At 35.6% G+C, this 22,405-nt stretch overlaps 1 protein-coding gene across 3 annotated transcripts in view; it reads left to right on the top strand.

Moving 5' to 3' along the window:
* The window catches only part of LOC145673403 (uncharacterized), a 501,393-nt gene that overhangs the window by 235,911 nt on the left and 243,077 nt on the right, over positions 1-22,405 (top strand). For all 3 annotated transcript variants that reach the window (XM_081743070.1, XM_081743067.1, XM_081743068.1), the window contains exon 8: positions 15,639-15,764. In XM_081743070.1, the coding sequence (XP_081599196.1) occupies positions 15,639-15,764 (126 nt within the window). The remainder of the gene's footprint in view (positions 1-15,638; positions 15,765-22,405) is intronic.

The raw sequence follows: 22,405 nt of genomic DNA, 5'->3' as shown, positions 1-22,405 counted from the left end.
TAACCGACTCCGAAGTCTCCAAGCGACTCCAAAGGCTTTGTGTGACTCTCTGTTTCCGGTTTGGAGGGAGTATTTAAAGACAAAGATCTGCTGGTAATCCTGCTGACTCCAGGCACGTTTAGATGAGATGTTTTCGTCTCAACAGGTACTCATGGCGTCAGAGATGGACAGATAGTTGGGAAAGGAGCTCTCTCAGCTTTATTACATAAAATACACTTTGACATAATACATTATATAACATAAACAAACACTTCCACGATTTAGCTACGAAAACACAAAATTACGGAAGAAAAACGTTGACTAATTCTCAGACATAAATGAATTTCATTAACTAAGACTTCCGAATGACTAGCGTTCTTCGACACATAAGAAATAGTTTTATGTAATTAGGAAGAAAAAAAGAATAGTCTCACAACACCGGTGATAAGTCTTAAAGAATATCATGTTTCTTATACAAACAATAAATGATTTTGTGGGAGATCAACGAAAGTCAATACGTAATGAATATTAGTCTCTTCACAATCGTATATGGAGTAAAAAAATTTTGTCTCAAAATGGGAACCCTCGAACGACGGGGAGCTTCTTTGAGGGGGCAGTTGTCCCCTGCCGCTCACAAGTTATGGCTCTGCCAATGGCAGGATCCTTATATATATATATATATATATATATATATATATATATATATATATATATATATATATATATATATATATATATGTATATATATATATATATATATAATATATGAGGCAGGATCGAAAAGTAAGGTAGCAAGTGCCCTAAAAGTGAACCACTATAAGCTTGTAACTCTTTGTTTTTGTGTTTGGTAGGTATTGATGGGTAGTATTCTTAGAGAGCAGCACGGTGACGCAGTTGCAGAAAATCCCAGTTTGAAGATGGCAGGGCTACTGGAAACATGGTCAAATGTTGAAGTGCGAAGTGTGATAATGTTTCTGCATGTGAAGGGGAAGAAACCAGCCGAGAACCATCTGGGACTTGTGCAGGTGTATGGGAACAACGTGTTATCGAGGAAATAAGTTTGGTGTTGGTGTAGGGAGTTTGATAATGGGAGGACTGACATCACTGATGAGCATCGAAGTGGCAGACCGTCAACGTCTCCTAACGACCAGAACATTTGTCAGGTAGACGGAATGCTTAGGGAGGATAGGCGAATAACCGTGTCACACATTTCAGAGGTACTGAACATTTCGTATAGTTCCGTTCACAGTATTGTTCACAAGACGCTTGGTTACCGCAAAGTTTGTGCACATTGGGTACCACGGAATCTCACAGAAACGGACAAAAACTGACGAATGGACATTAGTTTGAACCACCTGACCCGTTATTAGCAAAAAGGGTCTTCATTTCTGTATCGCATCATTATATGTGATGAGACACCTGTGCCATTGTAGACACCTGAATCGAAGCGTTCATACATGATGTGGAAACATCCTTCATCGCCCCCATCCAAAAAGTTTAAAACAGTAACAAGTGCAAGAAAACAATGGCCACTGCCTTTTGGGACCACCTTGGTGTGACTCACCTGAAATTCCTTCCACCTGGTACCACGATCACTGCTCGGACCAATTCAAGCTCATATCTCTGCTTCCTTTTTCCTGATGAAATATGTTGTGTGTAATAAATAGTACAATAAGATTTCTATGATGAGTACCCTTTGTAAAGAAATAAACTATATTGCGGTTCACTTCACACATTTGATCATCAATAATAATATGTGGTCCAGTTTCAGGTAAAAAGTCTTTTGTTCGAGATAATCCTTCAATAAATTGTACTTTTGTCGAAATTTCTCTGTATGCATTTTGCCATTCTGCATAGTACCAATAAATGTGACGAAACGAAGTATTAACTATGCGTGATAAATTGGACAGGAATCGTATTACAAAGGAAGTTTTTCCACATCCACTTGGTCCGGCAACAATACATGAAAAGGGATGTTTCCATGCCGTATCCATGTTAAAGAGTATGATCATTCTTTCTTCATACGTATATTTATAAAGGGCCTTATTACATTTCTCTTCTTTTGTTGGAAGTAGTGTAGCCATATGGAAGACTATCATATGAATTTTGTATTCTACGTCGTTTTATATAATTTATCTTATATATTTTTGTTTCGGGCATGCTGACGATAGTATGGTCTTTCGTGCGGCATTTTTTTTCGCATTGGTAATTTTGACTTCAGTGACTTCTACTATCATTTTCTTCATTACATCAAAATTTAGGTGTTTTTACGATTCATAGTTTAATGAAAAGCCCCGTATCTTCCATACTTGAAACTCCTTCTTTGTACTGGGATCAAAAATACGTAATCCATAGTTCTTGGGTCCAGCCGAGACGTATTCTGAAATATAGGCCTCTTTACCATACTCGAGTACTTCATTTCTTAAATCGCCTAAAAAGTCACCAGTTGGAATTGTAGTTTCATCAGGTTTTTGCGTATAAATGACTGAATCTGTATCAAAATACAATACTCTTTCTTGCAGTTGATCTAAATACTTGTACAATTCTAATCTTGTCTATGTTGTTGTGTACGCGGCTATGACAACGTTTACTGTTGGTAGTGAAACAGGAACTTCATCTGTGTATTGCCAATATACATATATCATATCATCATTTACTGGAAATGTTTGATGAACGTCTATATCATGACATGTTAATTTCTCATATAATTCCTTTGGATCATTAATAATGCTTACATGACCCATGTTCTCACGTTGTCCAAATTTTCCCAAAAATGAATTTAGCATTAATTTAGCTAAACTCCTAAGTGCTGGATTATGTTGAATTTTATTTTCGTCAAGACGTATTACTTCCTTTTCATAAAATTGCTGAATGTACTTCTGCTTTAGCTCATCTGTTTCACACCATGATGGCCATCCACTAGCATCCGTTTTTGCTTTCAGGAAGGTGTTTATGTACTCTGCAAATAAGCCGCCACTTTTTGTTTCTTCATCATATTGAACAACATCATATGCCCAAATTTCATGAATATCTATTATTTTGTATCCTTTTTCTAATGCTTTTCTTACTTCATCTGCTACCCATGTACCATGTAGAACTCGGTCTTCATCGCTGTGATTACAAGATGACTGGTTTAGTTCATCACAACATGTACGACAAAGTGGAAACATCAATCTATCATTTGATTTGTAAGGCAGTACTGCGTGTAAGAGATTTTTTGGAGGTAGAATACTTAGTTTAACTAATCCTTCTACTTCTTCAATGGTGGGAATATTTGAATCTCCAGGCACATAGATAGTAGGATGACGAATTGAAAACTTCTTAGTCTTAGAGATATACAGATAAAGTGATATAACATCTTTGTATTGAATTGTTTCTCCTTCAGATTCTTGTGCTTTATGATACAAACGTATGGCATTCACACGTCCTCCATAAAAAGCGTCACGAGGATTTAATGGTGTTTTCTTTGTATATGGATGATTACTAACATACTTCTTCATATCTTCATTTCCTGCCAATTGTTTTTTAAATTCACAGCCCCATATTTCATGTACTTCACAGCCAAAATCTTTTAATTTTTGAATTTTCTTCTTTGTTGCTTCCTATCGAAATTTCATGGCATCTGTAGCATTGTTATAGATAGGTTTATCTCTGTCGTTAGGGTAACAGTAGATACATCCATGGACCCAATCGCCCTCATATTCACACACGTGTATTCTTCCTGTATTGGGATCTGTCCATACACCATCTACTTTCATTGATGCAATTCGTTTTTCCTTACTACGTGCAGCATTGGTAATTTGTATGTTTCTTTTTTTTCTTCCCAAGCTATCCATTGTACTGCTTCAACTGATTGGACATCTCTCCATCGATACCCGTTCTTTGGTATGATACCAATCGTATTTTCCTTTAAGAAATTTCTACGATACACCAAATTACATGGTAAGGGATTTACATTTGTTTCAGATTCAAATGTATTCATAAAGGAAATACATGCTTGGCGTAATACTTCAACATCCTGTACACAATATTCGATGAGTTCTTCTTTTATTTTAAAGGTGTCGTTTCGATGTTCAGTATACCATTGGAGAAACTTGCTTCTTTTGTCTACTTTCATGGTATCTGCTCCATAATATCTAATGTCTGGAAGTGTACCTTCATATGTTTGGTTCTCACGTCGATTGAAAAAGCGTGGGAAGTATCCTTTGCACGATTGAAGACCAAATGCACCACTTAATTTACTTAAGGGCATAGGAAGAAAGCTTAGTGAATCAATGAATGTTACGTTTCCTATTTTAAGAGATAGAATTTTCGCCCCATTCATGATTACTTCTGGAGTCCAATTCATCTTCTCAACCATGGTCTTAATGATGAAATGGGCATCATATCCCTTAGAATTATGGGCCACACATGTTACTGATTTAATGTTTGGACGTCACTGTGGAAGGTGTTTTAGAAAGTCTTCCATTACACTTTCTCCCTCAAATATATTTTGTCGTTTTCCACAAACGATACAATTATTTTTGATGTTGTTGTCTTCATAACAACGGTAACATGCATGTTGACTAACCAAGACATTAGGTATATGCTCATATATGTTTGCGTCCTCCTCTTCTATTTTCGTATCTTGTATACATTCAATATCATAAAACACAATCATAGCTTTCTTCTCCATGGTAATTTTTTCATTGGCTTTTTTGATTTTCTTCTTTCATTCACTTTCATGTAACATTCATGATTGGGTGGTACTATATCATAGCAAATGTTGCAATAAGTTTCTCCACATACGTGAGAACGTTTTTCTTTCACTACATAAATTTTCAAACACTGGGCACAACATTTCACAGTTGAACATAAAGACTTTCCGTTTTGATACGGCGCTGACTTGTTATAGTCATAGCATGACTGGCCATAAAATTCTCGATTACAATCATTGCAAGTAATATGGGTTTCTTTAAAGTCACATGGTAGCTTCTGATGATAACGAAAACATACAGCTGTACAATGTTTCAAATGTTCATGCTTTTTCATATTTCTTATGAAACTTTCGCAATAAAAATCACAGGTAAAACATGCTGTCAAGCTTTCAATGACGTTGTAATGGTTATCTACGAAGAGTAAGTTTAAAGGTGTTCTTTCATTATCACTTGGTGGTGCTTCAAACATAACATCACTTCCTGAAATTCCCCTATGCACTGTAATTTTATAATCCTTTAATATTCCTGAAATCTACGAATTTCAGGAATTCCACCACCATGACTGAGATCTACCTCAGCAGATTCACATAGGTCTTCTGCTTCTTTTTCAATTATATATTTATATTGTTTTACATATCTTCTATATTCGGCTTGATTTCTTCCCTTGTATTTTTTTAATCCAATGGCAACGACGATTGCATGTGCTAAACACCTTGTACCTTTGTTCTTAATTGTAACAATACCACGTTTTGCCTTTACATATTCCTCGGTATTCATAATATGTTGTTTCAATCCACCTTGTCCTCTCGGCATGCGTACATGATGAAAATTCACGATGCAATCTTCATTTATAAGAAAAGCCGCATTACTTAGCAGTACTTTTTCATAACTTGTCCATAGAACTTCTGCTGAGAGATTCCTTGCTTCTCTAAACGATAACCAAAAAGGGCGATGTCCTTCTCTCTCATTTGTTATTGTTATTCCTACGTAATCATGCTGGTCCACAGTACGTAGCAAATAATCTATGAAAGCCCATAGACTTGTTTCAATTTCAGTAAAAGGATTTTCACCTGCACGCACGGGGAATAGGCGAAATCTTAACATTGTACCCTCCATATTGTATCTTCTGTATTGTCTTCTGCGTTGTTCTATTATATGAAAACTATGGTTTTCATCATTACGCCTGTTATTTCCAAATCCTACTTGAACATTTGAATTTCGTTCTGCTTCAAATACGGATAACAACTCGTCCATTCTTTTTTCTATTTCGTCTAAATCGATTTCTATTTCTGTATGTTCTGTATTAGCCTCAGCTAATATTTCCATAATTGATGGATATATTACTTCTTGTTGTTGTTGTTGTTCTTTTTCAGGATTGGGAAATAAATTGGTAATCCATTTTCCTAGCTCAGTTTCGTAGAACTCATCTTCTTCTGTCTTCTTCTTCTCTTCCTCATTGTAAGTCTCTAGTATTATTTGGGAGAACGTTAAATTTAGCAATTCTTCTTCTTCTTCTTCTTTTGTTCTTTCTTCGACATCTTCTTCTTCTTCTTTTGCTGCTTCTTGTAACCATTTTTAATTTGGGCAATACGGTCGGATGCTTCCTCTTCTTCTTCTTCTTCTGTTATCATTCTATTACCTGCACTTTCCAATACTTCTAATAGTTCTTCTTCATATTCTTCTTTTTCTTCTGTAATTTGAATTTCACTAGCTGCATCTCTTTCTTCTTCTTCGGTATTGATGATCATCTCTTCTCTTTTTCTCCTTCTATGAGTTCTTTTTCTTTTTGTGTACCTTTCTTCATTTCATCTTCCTCTTCCTTCCTTTCATGATGATCTTCTTCTATTCCGATTACGGCATCTATTTGTTTTAGAAGAATTTGCGTCTGTTTATTTATTGCGATCTCTTCTTCTTCTTCTTCTTCTGTCATTAATAAATGCAGTAATCTCTTTTAATAACTCTTGCGTACACTTGTTTTCCATTTTTACTCCACAGATGTATATACGTAATGCAAAGAAATTTCCAATATGTATATATAAATAGTGAATAGAGAAATGAAATGAAATGAAATCTTTGAGTTTTACGTCCCACGGTTATGCCGGTTAGGCTAAAGGAGACAGTGATGATGAGTAATGAATGAAATGGTGGAATGAAGAAAGTGAGAGGAAACGGGAGAACCCCGAGAAAACCCACGATTACGGTGTTTGTCCACCACAAAGTTCACTTGGCGGGGGCTGGGATCGAACCCGGAACCCCAAGCACCAGAGGTGAACGCTCTACCAAGCGAATAGAGAATATAAGTATTATTTAAAATGAAATATAAATAAAAGTGTTTAAAAGAATATACGAATAAATAAAAAGGGTTATATGTAAGTAATTAACAAAGGAATAATAATATCGGTAAGGATAAGGAAAGTGTAATACACGTATATTTGTATTCAACCTAAAATAAAAAAGAAATGCATTTCGTTACTTATACACATAATCCAAATAAACATAAACAGTATATATACACATAATTTCAATTCGTTATACGGAAAAAGCAGAAGTTTCAAGAGAAAAAATAGTATACCTTTTAAGTAGTTAAAATGAATTGTAACTTTTTTTTCGTATTCCCTGGGAGTGAAAGAAATGTATGTTCACAGTTTGCTTCAAGTGTGTTGTCTAATGTATAAACGTTCTGTACATGAATTTTACACTTATTCTTTCAGAGTTTCAACGACCACGAAAAATATGTATTTGACACTAATATCGTCCGTTTTACAACGTAAGGAGCATATTTGTGAGACGTTAAACTGAAATATTTCTCTCTCTCTCTCTCTTTTAACATGGTATGATGTTTGAATGATTACGAAAGCTATCACTTAACTCAGTATGATATTTTTTTTTCATAGCATATACTAAAACTCAATTCAAAGAGCCGTCCAACCCTCTTAGATGATGTGTTATTGAGTTCAGAGTATAATCATTGAACACAGAGACCCCGAAAACTATGAATTTGACACTAGTATCGATCATTTTAAATTATTTTTGCGTGTCTTGATACCAACCCTGGAGACCCCCAACTTCAACCCCCTTAGATGGTGTACTAACGAGTTCAGAGTATCATCATTGAACACAGAGGGCCCGAACACTATGTATTTGACACTAATATCAATGATTTTAAATTATTTTTACGTGTCTCGATACCAACCCTGGAGACCCCATCTTCACCCTCCTTAGATGGCGTACTAACGAGTTCAGAGTATCATCATTGAACACAGAGGCCTCGAAAACTATGTATTTGACACTAATATCGGTGATTTTAAATTATTTTTACGTGTCTTGATACCAACCCTGAAGACCCCCAACTTCAACCCCCTTAGATGGTGTACTAACGAGTTCAGAGTATTTGACACTAATATCAATGATTTTAAATTATTTTTACGTGTCTCGATACCAACCCTGGAGACCCGCATCTTCAACCCCCTTAGATGATGTGTTATTGAGTTCAGAGTATCATCATTGAACACAGCGACCCCGAAAACTATGTATTTGACACTAATATCGTTCATTTTAAATTATTTTTACGTGTCTCGACAGAAACCCTAGAGACCCCCAACATCAACCCCCTTAGATGGTGTGCTAACGAGTTCAGAGTATCATCGTTGAACACAGCAACCCTGCATGAGTGTTGTGGTTTGACCTCTCTCTGTCTCTCGTTTTATGGGTCTCGGTTGTTCGGTGATAGAGCGTTCACCTCTGATGTATGGGGGTCGCAGGCTCAAAATCCTGTTCCCACCAAGTGAACTTTGTGATGTACAAACACCGTGTACGTGGAAGGTCCTAGGTTCAAAATCCTGTTCCAATCAAGTGAACTTTGTGGTGGACAAACACCGTGTACGTGAATTTCCTCCCACTTTCTCCGTTCCAACATTTCATTCATTTCTCATCATCACCGTCTCTATTAACATAACCGACATGACTGTGGGACGTAAAACTTGAACATTTCCCATTAGCCTAATCGTCATAAGCGTGGGACGTAAAACACAAATTTCATTTCATTGTTTCTCTCGTTCGATCTTAGCTCGGGGGGTTGGGGGATGTTTCTGATCACATTTTGATACCTTTTCATCAGGGGGGTCGGTGGCTCAGTGGTAGAGCGTTCACCTATGATGCATGGGTCCCGGATGGTTAATACACACATATCTTCGCTTCGTCTTGTTCTGAGACCATGGCCAAGTTTTGATACCTTTTCGACAGGGGGCCTCGCTGACTCAGTGGTAATGCGTTCACCTATGGTGCATGGGAGTCCCAGGTTCAAAATCCTGTTTTAGCCAAGTGAACTTTATTGTGGACAAACGCCGTGTACGAGGATTTCCTCGGACTTCTCCCGTTTCCTTCCACTTTCTTCATTCCAACATTTCATTCATTTCTCATCATCACCGTTTTCATTAACCTAGCAGACATAGATGTGGGACGTAAAACTCAAAGATTTCAAACCATGGAACGTAAAATTTAAAGATTTCCCATTAGCCTATCTTGCATAATTGTGGGACGTAAAACTCAAAGATTTCATTTCATTTTTCACGCCTAGCCTAGCTGGCATAATCGTGGGACGTAAAATTCAAACATTTCATTGTTCGCGCCTTTGATGTTTGCTCGCCCCGAGCACATACTACAGACAGATAAACAAACAAATAGGAAGGCATGATATTATCAAAATTAAAACACATAATATACCTCTTCTTTTTATATTTTAACGTTAAATTATAAGTGATACGACTTTTCGTTCACTAACTGTTTTATACAAGTCTCCAGACATTCAGTCAGCTGTAACCTACTTGCAATGCGAGTCAGAAAACATTCAAGAATTCCATCTTATCATTTTCTCAGAATTCAACGTGCAGGATCAGAAGCATCATACATCATACAGTTACGCTTATATGTACGTGTTTTTAACGTTAGAATTTAATCTCATTTTCAAATACGGAAACGCAAAGTAAATACACTGTTTGGAGTGCATTTATAGTTAAATGAAGACATAACATATTGTTTTATTCTTTAAGGGATAATCATAGACCGTAACATTTTTAATAATATATTTTTACTTACCTATTTTAATAAAACGCCTGATAATAACACTTATTCACTGCTCTAGCCATCCAACGGATCAAGCACACACAAGCACACACACACTATTACAAATATGAAGTGAAAAACAGCGAAGAGTAATTACAGCTTCTCTCTCTTAACTCTAACTCACAACTAATCTTTTTTCAGGTCTACACACACACACTCACACACACACACACACACACACACACACACACACACACACACACACACACACGTGTTTGCCTTAAAGAAACATGTCACAACAAGTTCGATCATGCCTACCATAATCGAAAACATCTCGTTACGGTTTCAATACATAAGATAATATATTTCACAACAAGACTTGGGAAAGTCATGTTTCACTTTGTTTATACAGGTATCTCTATGGGACTGTATTTCAATTCTAAATTTCGATGACGTAGTTTTTTGTGTTATGGGAATATGTTATATTGCAATATCTCATCACGGCTTTAACATAAGCAGCAAATTCATGTGGCATAATCTGATCTTTGATTTCTCTACATAAGTGATTTTAATTACTTGTCATAACAGACATCATCATGTGAATATCCATATAACACTTTTCACATGCAATACAACGTCCTACGTTTTAAAACAATATGATATGCTATGAGAAGCTTCCGCTATTAGAACATGTTCAATCAATGGAATCCGATACGTTTTAAAAGAATCATGAACTGCACTATTCGTCTTATCAACTCATATTCCTGAGAAGGTCACTCACAATGGTCAACTCACAAGGGTCATAAGCTACAGACATTTCGTGAGGATAAGACGAGGGCTAAATCCTCACGCTTTTCGCAGGAAGTCTGGGGGAGGAGTGTATCGGTATGTGTCTCGTTATGAGACTCATATATTGTTTCTTATCCCACGTTTTTAAAAAATCGTGAAATACAATATTTACCTTAGCAACTAAGGTCAATTTCATACAATCTGCTGAGAAGCTTCGATCATTTGAATATCATGCCTTCAGTTCATAACCTACAGACATTTCGGGGGAATAGGACCAAGGGGCTAAGCAACACGATTTCGTATGGGTATGTGTTTCGTTATGAGACTCATATATTGTTTCTAATCCCACGTTTTAAAAAAAATCATGAAATATAATATTTACCTTAGCAACTAAGGTCAATTTCATACAATCTGCTGAGAAGCTTCGATCATTTGAATATCATGCCTTCAGTTCATAACCTACAGACATTTCGGGGGAATAGGACCAAGGGGCTAAATCGCTTTTGCTCTTTGGCTTTCCAGGAGCAGGGGGTGGCGGGGGCTCAAATAACTAAACAATATAAGATGAGGAGACGAAAAAAGTCATGTTTCATCTTGTTTCTACATCTGGTAGTCGTCCAAGAGTATACTTCCTTATTCTAGCATAGCAACATACTGGTTTAGGCCGGGTTAGAGCCCTCTAAAACGGTTTTAGGGCCAAAATTTTCCCACGGTATGAACGCCGGGACATCTACTAACGATCAATTACTTTGTGAAGATGCTGAATTTTAAGGTGTGTGTGCACCTTCTGTTGCATTTGGGTGCAAATTCGTCAATACTGTAATTTCGGTAGATTTTCTTAGTATCCTCTTTTCTAAAAGTATGTAACATAGTGAAATTTAGGTGGGCTTGCAAGAAATAGGGGAGGCTTGAACACCCCAAATTAGACCAAGTGACGCCACTGCCAACAAGCCACCAGTCACGAGAGGTAAAGGGAAATATTTAATTTAATAATAATAAAAAAGTTGAACTGTGTAAATTTAGGACTATAATTATACATGAAAATCATCTATCTACATATATAAAAGAGAACGTACAAATCCTTTGTCCGCTCATCACGCTAATACGGCTGAACCAATTTCTTTTATTTTTGGGGGGTTATTAGGATTTGGACCCTAGATGTTTTTTATCATATCACTTTAATTTTCAATTACCAGTGTCTTGAGATAATTGACCATTCAGGTGTCCATTACGTACAAATCCTTTGTTAGTTCATCATAGGTATAAAAATAAACGTATTTATATGCAACCCGCATGACCGTGTCACTCGGCGGGTTAACATACATGACAGGCGTTATAATGGTTTTTATCATATCACTTGAAAGCGAAAAAGTAAAAATTATCTAAGTAACAAAGTTTATTGCGTTCGGGGGTGACCGCAGCGAAGCGGGGCGGGTTAACATAAATGACAGGCGATATAATGTTAACATTTACTGCAATCTTCTATGGTTTTTATCATATCACTTGAAAGCGAAAAAGTAAAAATTATCTAAGTAACAAAGTTTATTGCGTTCCGGGGTGACCGCAGCGAAGCGGGGTGAACGCTGCTAGTTATAAATACAATTATGGTTTATATTTAATTGAGCTTTTCTCCCTGTCGCGGAACTTATGTCCGGCACGGAATCGAACCCGGATAACCCAAGGATCTCTGCTTCAGATAATCGCTGGTTAGAAATGTTCTCCTTCAAATAAAATGAAATGAACTATTCAGTTTAACGTCGCACGTTTATGATGATGAGATGAGAAATGAATCAAATGGTGGAATGAAGAAAGTGGGAGGGAACGGAAGAACCCCGAGAAAACCACCGCATTCGGTATTTGTCCACCACAAAGTTCACTTGGCGCTCCTTCAAATGAAGTACAGCTACAAATAAAACATTTTCTACCCTAGAAGGAAGAATCTCCTTTACATTGTTCCGTCCATTAAATGTACATATTAACAACTGCTCTACTGAAACCATCCCTGCAACTAGTGATGTGAAGTGAAAAATTTTCCGCTTAAAACTTCCCATTTCTGAAAATTTTCCATTCTAAACAAATATTCACTATCAAGTATTAACTCCACATTAAGCCATGATATTGATTGAATCAATGAATAGAAATATGACATTACAGCAAATTATAATCTTCCAACTTTCTAGGTCCTATAACGGGAAAATATATAAATATTAATGAGTACCTACTAATAAATCTAGTATTTGATAACACAAGAATTATATGATAGAACAAGCGAGTATCGTTCTACAGTATGAAACTACGGTAAAGTTCCAAAGTATAGTAAAACTGGAAATAGTAGAAACCGGAAGTAGTTGATTTCTACCACTTACGGTTTAAATCTTACGTTTTCAAAGGAGATGATACCTATTATTAGAACGACGAAAATCGTTTCCCGAAAACCGTTTCTCAATAGCTCTTACCGTTTTTGAGTTATGACCAATATTGTTGAAACCAGAAGTGGTTCAACATAGCTTCTGGTTTAACTCGAAGATTGTTGAAAGAGATGGAACCTGTTCTTGGGATGCTGAATAGATTCCCGAAAACCGTTTGTCGGTAGCACTTACCGTTTTAGGTCTAGGAAAATCAATATTGGAATTAGAAGTAGTAGTGAATTTATACCACTTCCGATTTTAGTGGAAATACTGGAGTACAGGTGGTTTGTTCCCTTAAGACCCTAAATTCGATTTCTGAAAACTCTTTATCGTTAGCTATGTTTTATATTCGTTTATGAATTATGAATATGTTTGTTGAAACCAGATATGGTCGACCTCTACCACTTCCCGTTTAAGTAAGATTGTTGAAAGAGATAGAACCTATTCTGGCAATGCATAATTGATCCCGAAAACCGTTTATCAATAGCTCTTACCCTTTTAAGTTTATGAAAATCAATATTGAAACCTGAAGTAGTAGTGGATCCTAACACTTCCAATTTTAGTAGAAATGCAGGAGTTAAGGTGGTTCCTTTCATATCCACCTATTTCCGAAAACCGTTTGCCGATCGCTATTACCGGTCTTTTATTTGAAACCGGAAATTTCCGATTTCTACCACTTCCGGTTTAACAGATTGACTCCCAAGATGATTTGAGAGTACCTGTTAAGTAGGAGGTTGTTAAAGGAGATGCAATCTATTATTGTGGTGCTTTGTCGATTCCCGAAAACCGCTTGTCAATAGCTCTTACCGATTTTGATGTGTTACCTGTTGACTGACAGACACACAGACGGACACAGCCGTTCTATAAGACTTCCCTTTCATACGCATAGCGTAGTTTGGAAGTCTAAAAGTACGTATATAGCCAAAAGCAGGAAATATCCTTTTATTTGATAATTAAATATAAAGTTATTTATTGCGGCTTGCAGCTTTGTATTTTTCTTATATATATTTTTCTCTTACTTAGAAGAAGAAATAAAGCTTTTTCTTAGTTACAATTTCAGAATGAATGAATATATGAATATTTATTAGTTTCTTTTCTGAATGAATATATGAAAAAAATATCATTTCCTGAGAACTTCTAGTATTTTTAATGGGTTACTTTCGTTAAACTTTGAAATTTTTGGTAGCCAGAAACTTGCAGTAGATATTTTTATATATTTTGTAATTATTATTTCTATAAAGTGAAAATATATAAATATAGAAAAGTAATAAAGCTTTGAGAAACATCTTGTCTTCACGCATGAAAAGCGTTTGAAACTGATTGAATATTGGTATGACGATTTTCTGTGAACGAGGATTAATTCTAAGAAAAAAACTACATTACATTTTCTAACATATTTTCCAGAAATGAAGAATTGCAAGATAATTAATTTTATGAACCCTTACCCACACCCTCAATTGACGCCCTCACCCTCATCTCCCTCACACTCATCCTCAACTGACACCCTCACCCTCCCTCACACTCACCCTCAACTGACACCCTCACCCTCCATTGACGCCTTCACACTCACCCTCAACTGACACCCTCACCTTTACCCTCCATTGACGCCCTCACACTCACCCTCCCTCACACTTACCCTCCATTGACGCCCTCACACTCACCCTCCATTGACGCACTGACACTCACCCTCCATTGACGCACTCACCCTCCATTGACGCCCTCACACTAACCTTCCCTCACACTCACCCTCCATTGACGCGCTCACACTCACCCTCAATTACTTTATCGCCCTCACCCTCCAACGCTCTCACCCTCAACTACTAAAATGAGGGTGAGGGCGGCCCTCATGACTGCAAAATGAGGGAGGATGACCATCTCTGCTCCATACTGTATACAAAGATTATTTGAAAGTATTATTGTGTTGCTTTTTCCTTGTTCATCCATTTTAGGATTATCCACGGATTTCAGTAGTTGCTGCACAACCTAATTCCGAGGATAATCGTGAGTTTACTGTATAACTTGTTCGGTCAGTAATATATGTTTCATGGGTTGTAGGCCCCAAAAATTAAATGTCGTTTTATGATTCCTACGATTGTGAAGATAACAATGATTCAATATTATGTAACAAGACAGTAAGTTGGGTGAAATAAAATAATCGTTAGATTTGTATAAACAGAAGACAAATTTAGTTCCGTACTATTCCTGGAAGTTTTAAAGTGGTAGTTGAAACTTGTCTAATTACAAGAACACTAACTCCAGGTACACTTACAAGTTTGAATGAACAGATCTAGATTGAGTAATATAAATATTTTGTGAATGCACTAATATATATCAACAAAGAATTTTATGCCTGAATGCGTAGAAAAAATAGAAAATAATAGTAATTGAATTTAGTTTCGCTTATATTCTCCAAGTATATTTTTCCTGAAGTATGGTAAAGTTTAGGGTAAAGATTACAATACCTTCTTTTTATAGACAATGTAGGTAAAACGAATGACGTACTAAAATTTCTACGGAACGTCTTATTTCTTAATTTTCGTATTCTATACTTGTAGCCCTTAATTTGTAATGTAAACAATGTTTGTTTGCTTGCATTATCTAAGACGGGAAATAAGTAACGAACTTTTTTGAACTATAGTTTCCATAGTACAACGCTGTTGTAAATATCACAGATGTTTACTCATATCTGTCATATTTTTTTCAGATTGGAACTTGTCCTCCGAAGCACTACCAGTGTCCATCTGGTAAATGCATATCTAAAGATCTCCTCTGCAATGGAAATTCCTATGATTGTGAAGACAACAGCGATGAGACATTGTGTAACAACATAGTAAGTTGTCTGAAAGATTTATAGAAACCAGAAGACAATTTTAGATCCGGATTATTCTTGGAGGCTTAAAGATAATACTTAAAATTTCTCTAACTACAAGTATACATACAAGTAATTCTGCTGGCAATAGTTTAACTTGAATTCTGGGAAATCGGGAAGCTACCAAACTGACAAATTACCTATTGAATATACAAATATACAACCTTAGCATAGATAAGGTTATTATCGAGGCTAATTGATTGTGCTTCAGAACATTTGATGAATTCTAGGCCTATATTGCTTGTGGCAAGTTACGCTTGTCTAACTTCTTCAAAACGCAAACCGATCAATCTAATGTGAAACACACAGGTCAGATCAGGTAAACTTGGATTTTAACTGAAGCCGTAACAAGCATTAGTTAAGCTTCTTTCAATTTAAAGATTCAGGACTAGCTAGTGTAATATCTATACATACACATAGAATGTCACTTACCTATATAACATATGTTCTGTTGTTTAATTTTAATTATTTGTGCTAGGTGGTCTTTTATCTTTGTTTTAGCGTGACGTTTTAGGTTAATCCAATTTCAGTGAAGGCACAATACAATTGAAACTTCTGAATTAGTAAACTATTTTTTTCTGATTTTGTATGGTATCCCTGCCATTCTTTTTTTACACGATAATGCGCTACACTTCGTAGTTGATCAAGCGTTAGCCAGTGTTCACACCTATCCGGGTGCTTCCCTCGGATGAGTGTAGCAATACATGACAAACAATTAGCGTGTTTGCTTATACCCGGGCGTTCGTCCGTTCGAGTGTCGGACGACACTCGATCTCCCTGCTAGAACCAGGGGCGGATGCAGGGGGATGGGATCTGGGCGAAACTTTCTTATTTTATATATAAATAAAACTCAGAGGAGGAAATTTTCTTATTTGATATATAAGTATAACCCATCCGAGAGTTTGGAGCTCTTAAAAGTAGCTCTAAGTAACAGTATTATAACCCACTGCCCTCTCCCAGAAGTCCGTTATGGATCCGCTCCTGGCTAGGATAATCCGAAACTTGTCCGTGCGTTTTTGCTCAGATGGCATTGATGCAAAACATTGTAGGCAATGAAAGTGTACACATCTATCCGGGCTTTGCCCGTCTGAGTGTTGGAACGTTGCCAATTGTAAAGTAAGTTCATAAATTTGGAAACTTAAGAGAATGATTAAAAATTGTTAATGGATTGGCATAAAGTGTATTTGTGGTAAAGGCATGTGTATTAAAAAGTAGATTAAGTGCATATATTGTATATTATTTTTAACATATAACTTTTTCTTTTATAATAATTGTTTAATCGCGCGTGGAAATTTGGGGATTGGTCGTTGGAAAACGCAAATGTATTACAAACAGAAATTTTATCTTTCAACTGAACACATCTCTTGCTTCATGATTGTTTCTCTATCACATGTCTATTTGCGGCACTTTTTTTTTCTAACTCTGTTTCACGTTATGTGAATAGATATACAGTTAAAATTTGAAGAATTATTTATCTAAAAGGAAAGACTAGAAGAATAGGATGGGAATTTTGAACTTTGTTTGCCTGATACCTGCTTTTTTATTCCTTTAAAACATCAAATACGTATATTTTATTTAAAATGTTCACAAATTTGTTGTTGGGAAATAATTCTCACAATCCACCAATCAGTCAGAATCAGTCAATTAAGCTTTGCTTTAAAAATTTAAGGAAAGACTTTTAAAATGTGGAATCATAAATTAGATTTCTCGAGCTTATTTTTTGTTTCATATTGCTACACATGCAGCGTATTGCTTGAAAACGATACTATGGCATCCAGAATGCAATTGGTATATTCTAAATCTAGTTATATAAACATAGATTGAATTTTTACATAAAAATTTCTAGTCACATAAAAATAATCTATGAGGTTGCTGAAGGGTCTTATTGAAATAGATGTTCGGATAGTAGACATCGATTAGGATTAGAAATGAGATTTCTGGGTTTTTGGCATTTATCACCATGTTAGTCCGTCAGTATGAGTGGTGACATTCCTCGGGAATTTGGGAGGAAGAAAGTAATGGGGAAGGACGGTAGTGGCCTGGGAATAAAAAATCAAGATAAAAGAGAAAATGACAGTTTTCTGCTTGTTACTGGGCATTCGCAGTAAATTTATCAGCCTATTGGAAGGGCAAGTGCAGATCAGGATTATACAGCAACCTAAGGAAGCAAAGTATTTCTCCATAGTTTTCTACAGTGCGCTTGACGTTTCCAACGAGGACCAAATTATTGAAGTATTATGAAGTGCAAAAGTAGAAGTTATGGAATCGTTCATTGACTTTATGTAGGGGAGGGGGGAAATGGAGAAGATATGACAACTTTGATTTTAATCCTGTCAAAATATGGTTTGACCCGGAACAAATTGTAACAGAAACTTTGTTTCGATTTTATGGCAGAGAAAAGAATTCTAAACAACACATAAAAGTGTAGCAAAATATGACGTGTATTTTCCCGCCATTTTGTGCCGCCATTTTGAATATTGAAATTGAACACTTTACTTTGAAACAGGAAGTATATCTTCTCACAGAAATAAGATAGGAACTTCGTTCTTGTGTTAAATTGATTGCAATAGATCGCAAAAGAGAGAAAAGATGTTAAAGTCCTGCAATGACGCCATCACCTTGAAATATGGTGGCTGTTCTTCCCAGAATTACATTACATTCGGTTTGTTACTTATAGCAATTGGCGCATAAGCATGAAACTGTTAAAGATAGCAAAAACTCATCCATAAAAAAAAATTGTAGAGTAGAATCTGCTCTTCCTATTGATATTAAAGTGATTTCTTTGTTTTAGAAATTAAGTGAGGTAGACCATGTTATGTGACGAGAGTGTCATTGTAATGAAAGATAGCGATGAATATAGTAAAAAAACGTAATGATTTTATTTTACACCGCATTCTTCTGTATTATGTTTCAGATCAAATCAACAAGGTAAGAATTTCAAATATAACTATAACTATAACTATAACTATAACTATATATATATATATATATATATATATATATATATATATATATATATATATATATATATATATATATATATATATATATATAATGTACAGTATCAAATCAACCAAATATACTGAATGGCAATGAGATTAACAAAAAATAAAGAAATACCAGGAATAAATGAATGATCAATGCTGTATATATATAGTAGTATATGATTATAATGATTATAATATTATCAGTCAATAACAAACGTTCATTATTTAACATGTTCTCATTCTTATTGGAAATCATCGTCATTTTGATCTTCATCTTCGAACTAATGTGATATGTTTTATTCGCGTGGACTCTTCGAGCACGCTGAACCCCGACATTCACCACATGCAGGTGAACAGCCCAGATTATGGCTTCGGCAAGAACAACGACCTGATTGACAGTCTGTCCTACAGTTACAACGGACCATTTCCAATACATCCTTACGTGCAAGAGGTATATCTGTTAGTATTGGGAGTAGTTGTCCGCTGTGAGTGGACCATCCCCATTCTGTTAGTAGCAGCCGATCATTTCCCCTCCACACTTGACTTTGGTAGTAAGCTCTTATACTGTAGAACTTGGCTGCTGCTGACGTTGGTGGAAGGGACTGCTGCTTCATTGAAAAAGTATTTTTTGCTGAAACGTTTAAATTAAAGCACATCAAGAATGTGTGATTCTGAGCCGTTGTATATTGCAACTGTTGCTTTCTCACCTGCTGCTAGAACATCTTTGGTAGTTGCTGATGGATCATAAAAACGTCTGCACATTTGCATAAAGTTGTCCCTTTATTAACATTTTCAGACTTTTCTCTTTGCCCTCGCAGAAAAAATGAGACGTAGAGTCACAACCTTGACAGGCATGTGAAAACAGTTTGAATGACGTTGACTCCCAAGCTGCTTTGGATTCGTTGAACATGACACTGGTATGGACTGCGCATTCCCTTTTATATTCAGGGATGAAATATGTTTGCAGGCGGATGTATGTGGTGTCAAACAAGAACCAGTACATCGGTATCATCAGCAACAACAATAACATCCTTCTCGCAAGCAACTTCCACCGCAGTCTGCGCAATTAATAAATCCGCATCTTCTTTTGCATGTACACACTGACATCCAATTTCTTCTAGGTGAGAACTGAGCATGTGGATGAATCGTTGTTTGTTCACTTTGTTTGCTAAGAAGTCCTTTTTATGATGAGGTTGCTGTTAAGGGATATTAGAACATCTGAGCTGCCATTCTTTCAATTTCTTCTGGTATGGTTTAAATCTTTTACAGATGGACCATGAGAATATCCATCGAAAACACTTATTGTACTAGTATAATGATGTTGCATGAGTAGTGTCATTGATACCAGTCCTAACGCACACCCTACCTCCATATTTTTTACTAGAACAGAAGAATAGCACAAAATATTTACATAATTGCAACTCCAAAGTAGATTGGGTAGTGACTCTGCTCATTGGCTTTTATCACATGCAAATCGAATCGTGAAATATATCTAGTTATAAAAAAAATATGAAATAACTATTTTGGATATTTTATATTTAACAAAAAATGAAAAATTGTGTAATTTGTGGAGAATTAAAGCAATACCAAGAATTTGCTCGAAATGGAAATACAAGACATGATGAGTGTAAAGCATACCGGAATAAAATGATGAAACAGAAAAAATGGGTGCGTTTGCTTATAATGTTGTAAATCCTGAACAATTATCTGAAAAAGAATTTATAGACTTACAAAACGAACTGAATTCTATCAAACTATTGTTTTTAGAATTGTACATCGACTATAAGAATGGAAAAGCTCAACTTGATGAAAGAGCAAAATATCATCTTAATAAAATAAATGAGCTGTGGAATAATGCTTTGCCCTACAAGAATTTAAATTACTATTTCAGTTTTAAGAACCATCATATCTTTATCAATCATATTAATAACAAGTGGAGTGACTATATAAATGCATTTTTGAAATGGAGGGTATGGATGATGCCTTATTCAAATTGGGAGTAAAGATAATTAAACTACTTTTTTATGACATTTAAGGTCATAAAAACTTATATCTAAAACTAACAACTTATAGTGCTGTCTTTGTTTGAAAAAATAGTTTTTGTTTGGTGGAAATCGCTTCAAAAATAACTGAATTATAAAAGTTTAAAGTTTAGTATATTGCATACAGCTGTTACAGGTATATATGTATATACACTCTCGCTCAATCGCACACATACATTTACAATATCACCTGTCGCGCACACATATACATATATAGAAAACAAGAAGAAGGAAGTAAAACGTGACTCGCAATCCGATTCTCTTTCTTTTTTCCCTTCTCTCAGCTCTGAACGACGGAGAGGTTTGTGCAATAGAAACAGAGAGAGAATGATAACGGCGAAGTAACTTCGGTGTATTCTTCGCCTCCCATATAGATAACATTGGATTTAACGGCTGAGCATAGCTCGGGCGCAATATTCGTCACTCAACTTTCCTCTCGTAACGGCCAGCTTTCAAGCGAATGCATCTTCGCAGTTACCATCCTTGTTGTTAGAGTTAGCATCTAGTTCCAAAGCACACCGCATACAGCGCTCACATCTCTCTCTCTTTCTACCCTTTTCATTAGCACTCAGTGATACCAGAATATTAGAATTAAATCCTAAGTTGTAAGACAATTTTATAAAAACAGGGTTGGAAACTAATTATTTTTACGTTTTTCCAGAATTGTTAAAATTGCTAATTAGGCTTTGAAACTATTACCAATGATTTACCATCAAATAAGGTAAACATGATAATTTTTTGAACACGATAACCAACCCTGTCATCAATGCTGTATTCGCGGGATACTATTTTTTAAATCGCTGTAACACCGTTATTTATTAACCGATTTTCAAAATTCAAACGACAATCAACAGAGAAATAAATTTAATATCTTTTGAATGTATTGTAAGTTGCATAACTCTAAAGATATTATTACAAAACTCAAATAACTCTCTTATTTATATATGGATCCTTAAAATTCAAATGGCATTGCGTTCTGTATGTCTAAAGGTTTTAGTTTTATAGCTTTATAAACATAAAACTCTTAAAATCAATTAATTATAATTTAAAACATACTTAAAATTACAAGTTCGGGTACTGATAATGGAATCTTCTGCTAACTTCGTTCTCTATGGGAAACAATGATTTCTTAAACTCAGTTCATTGGTCATAGTTTAAGCTGAATAAACAGCCATTAATTTCGAAGACGACTTCTGTGCTTTCTTGAACATTCTTAATGATTACATTCAAATTATTAGTAAGAATAAATTTTTTTGGGGATCCATACTAACCACTCCATTTTTTACTTTGGAAAATTTTTAAAAATCATTTTGGTTACTTCTTAGATTCATTTTTAAAGAACACCTGGTGTATTTTATAACCATTAGAAAGATCTTTCATTCCATCATACCTCATAAACAGTTTCTTAGTTTTCATCTCTTTTAAAACTTGATCAGTATCTTCATTATATCTCTGTGGCAATAAGGTTTTTTTTGTCATTTAGATGTACTAATACCCTTTCCCCAGTGTATTTTGTTTGTATCAGTTTCCATGAGGTTATTTCGTATGATTTTCCTTCTTCCAGATCTTGCAA

This window comes from Thermobia domestica, chromosome 16, assembly GCF_964235325.1.
Source record: "Thermobia domestica chromosome 16, izTheDome1.hap1.1, whole genome shotgun sequence".
Lineage (NCBI taxonomy): Eukaryota > Metazoa > Arthropoda > Insecta > Zygentoma > Lepismatidae > Thermobia > Thermobia domestica.
Note: the sequence above shows the minus strand (reverse complement) of the source record. Positions and strands in the feature narration are given on the sequence as shown.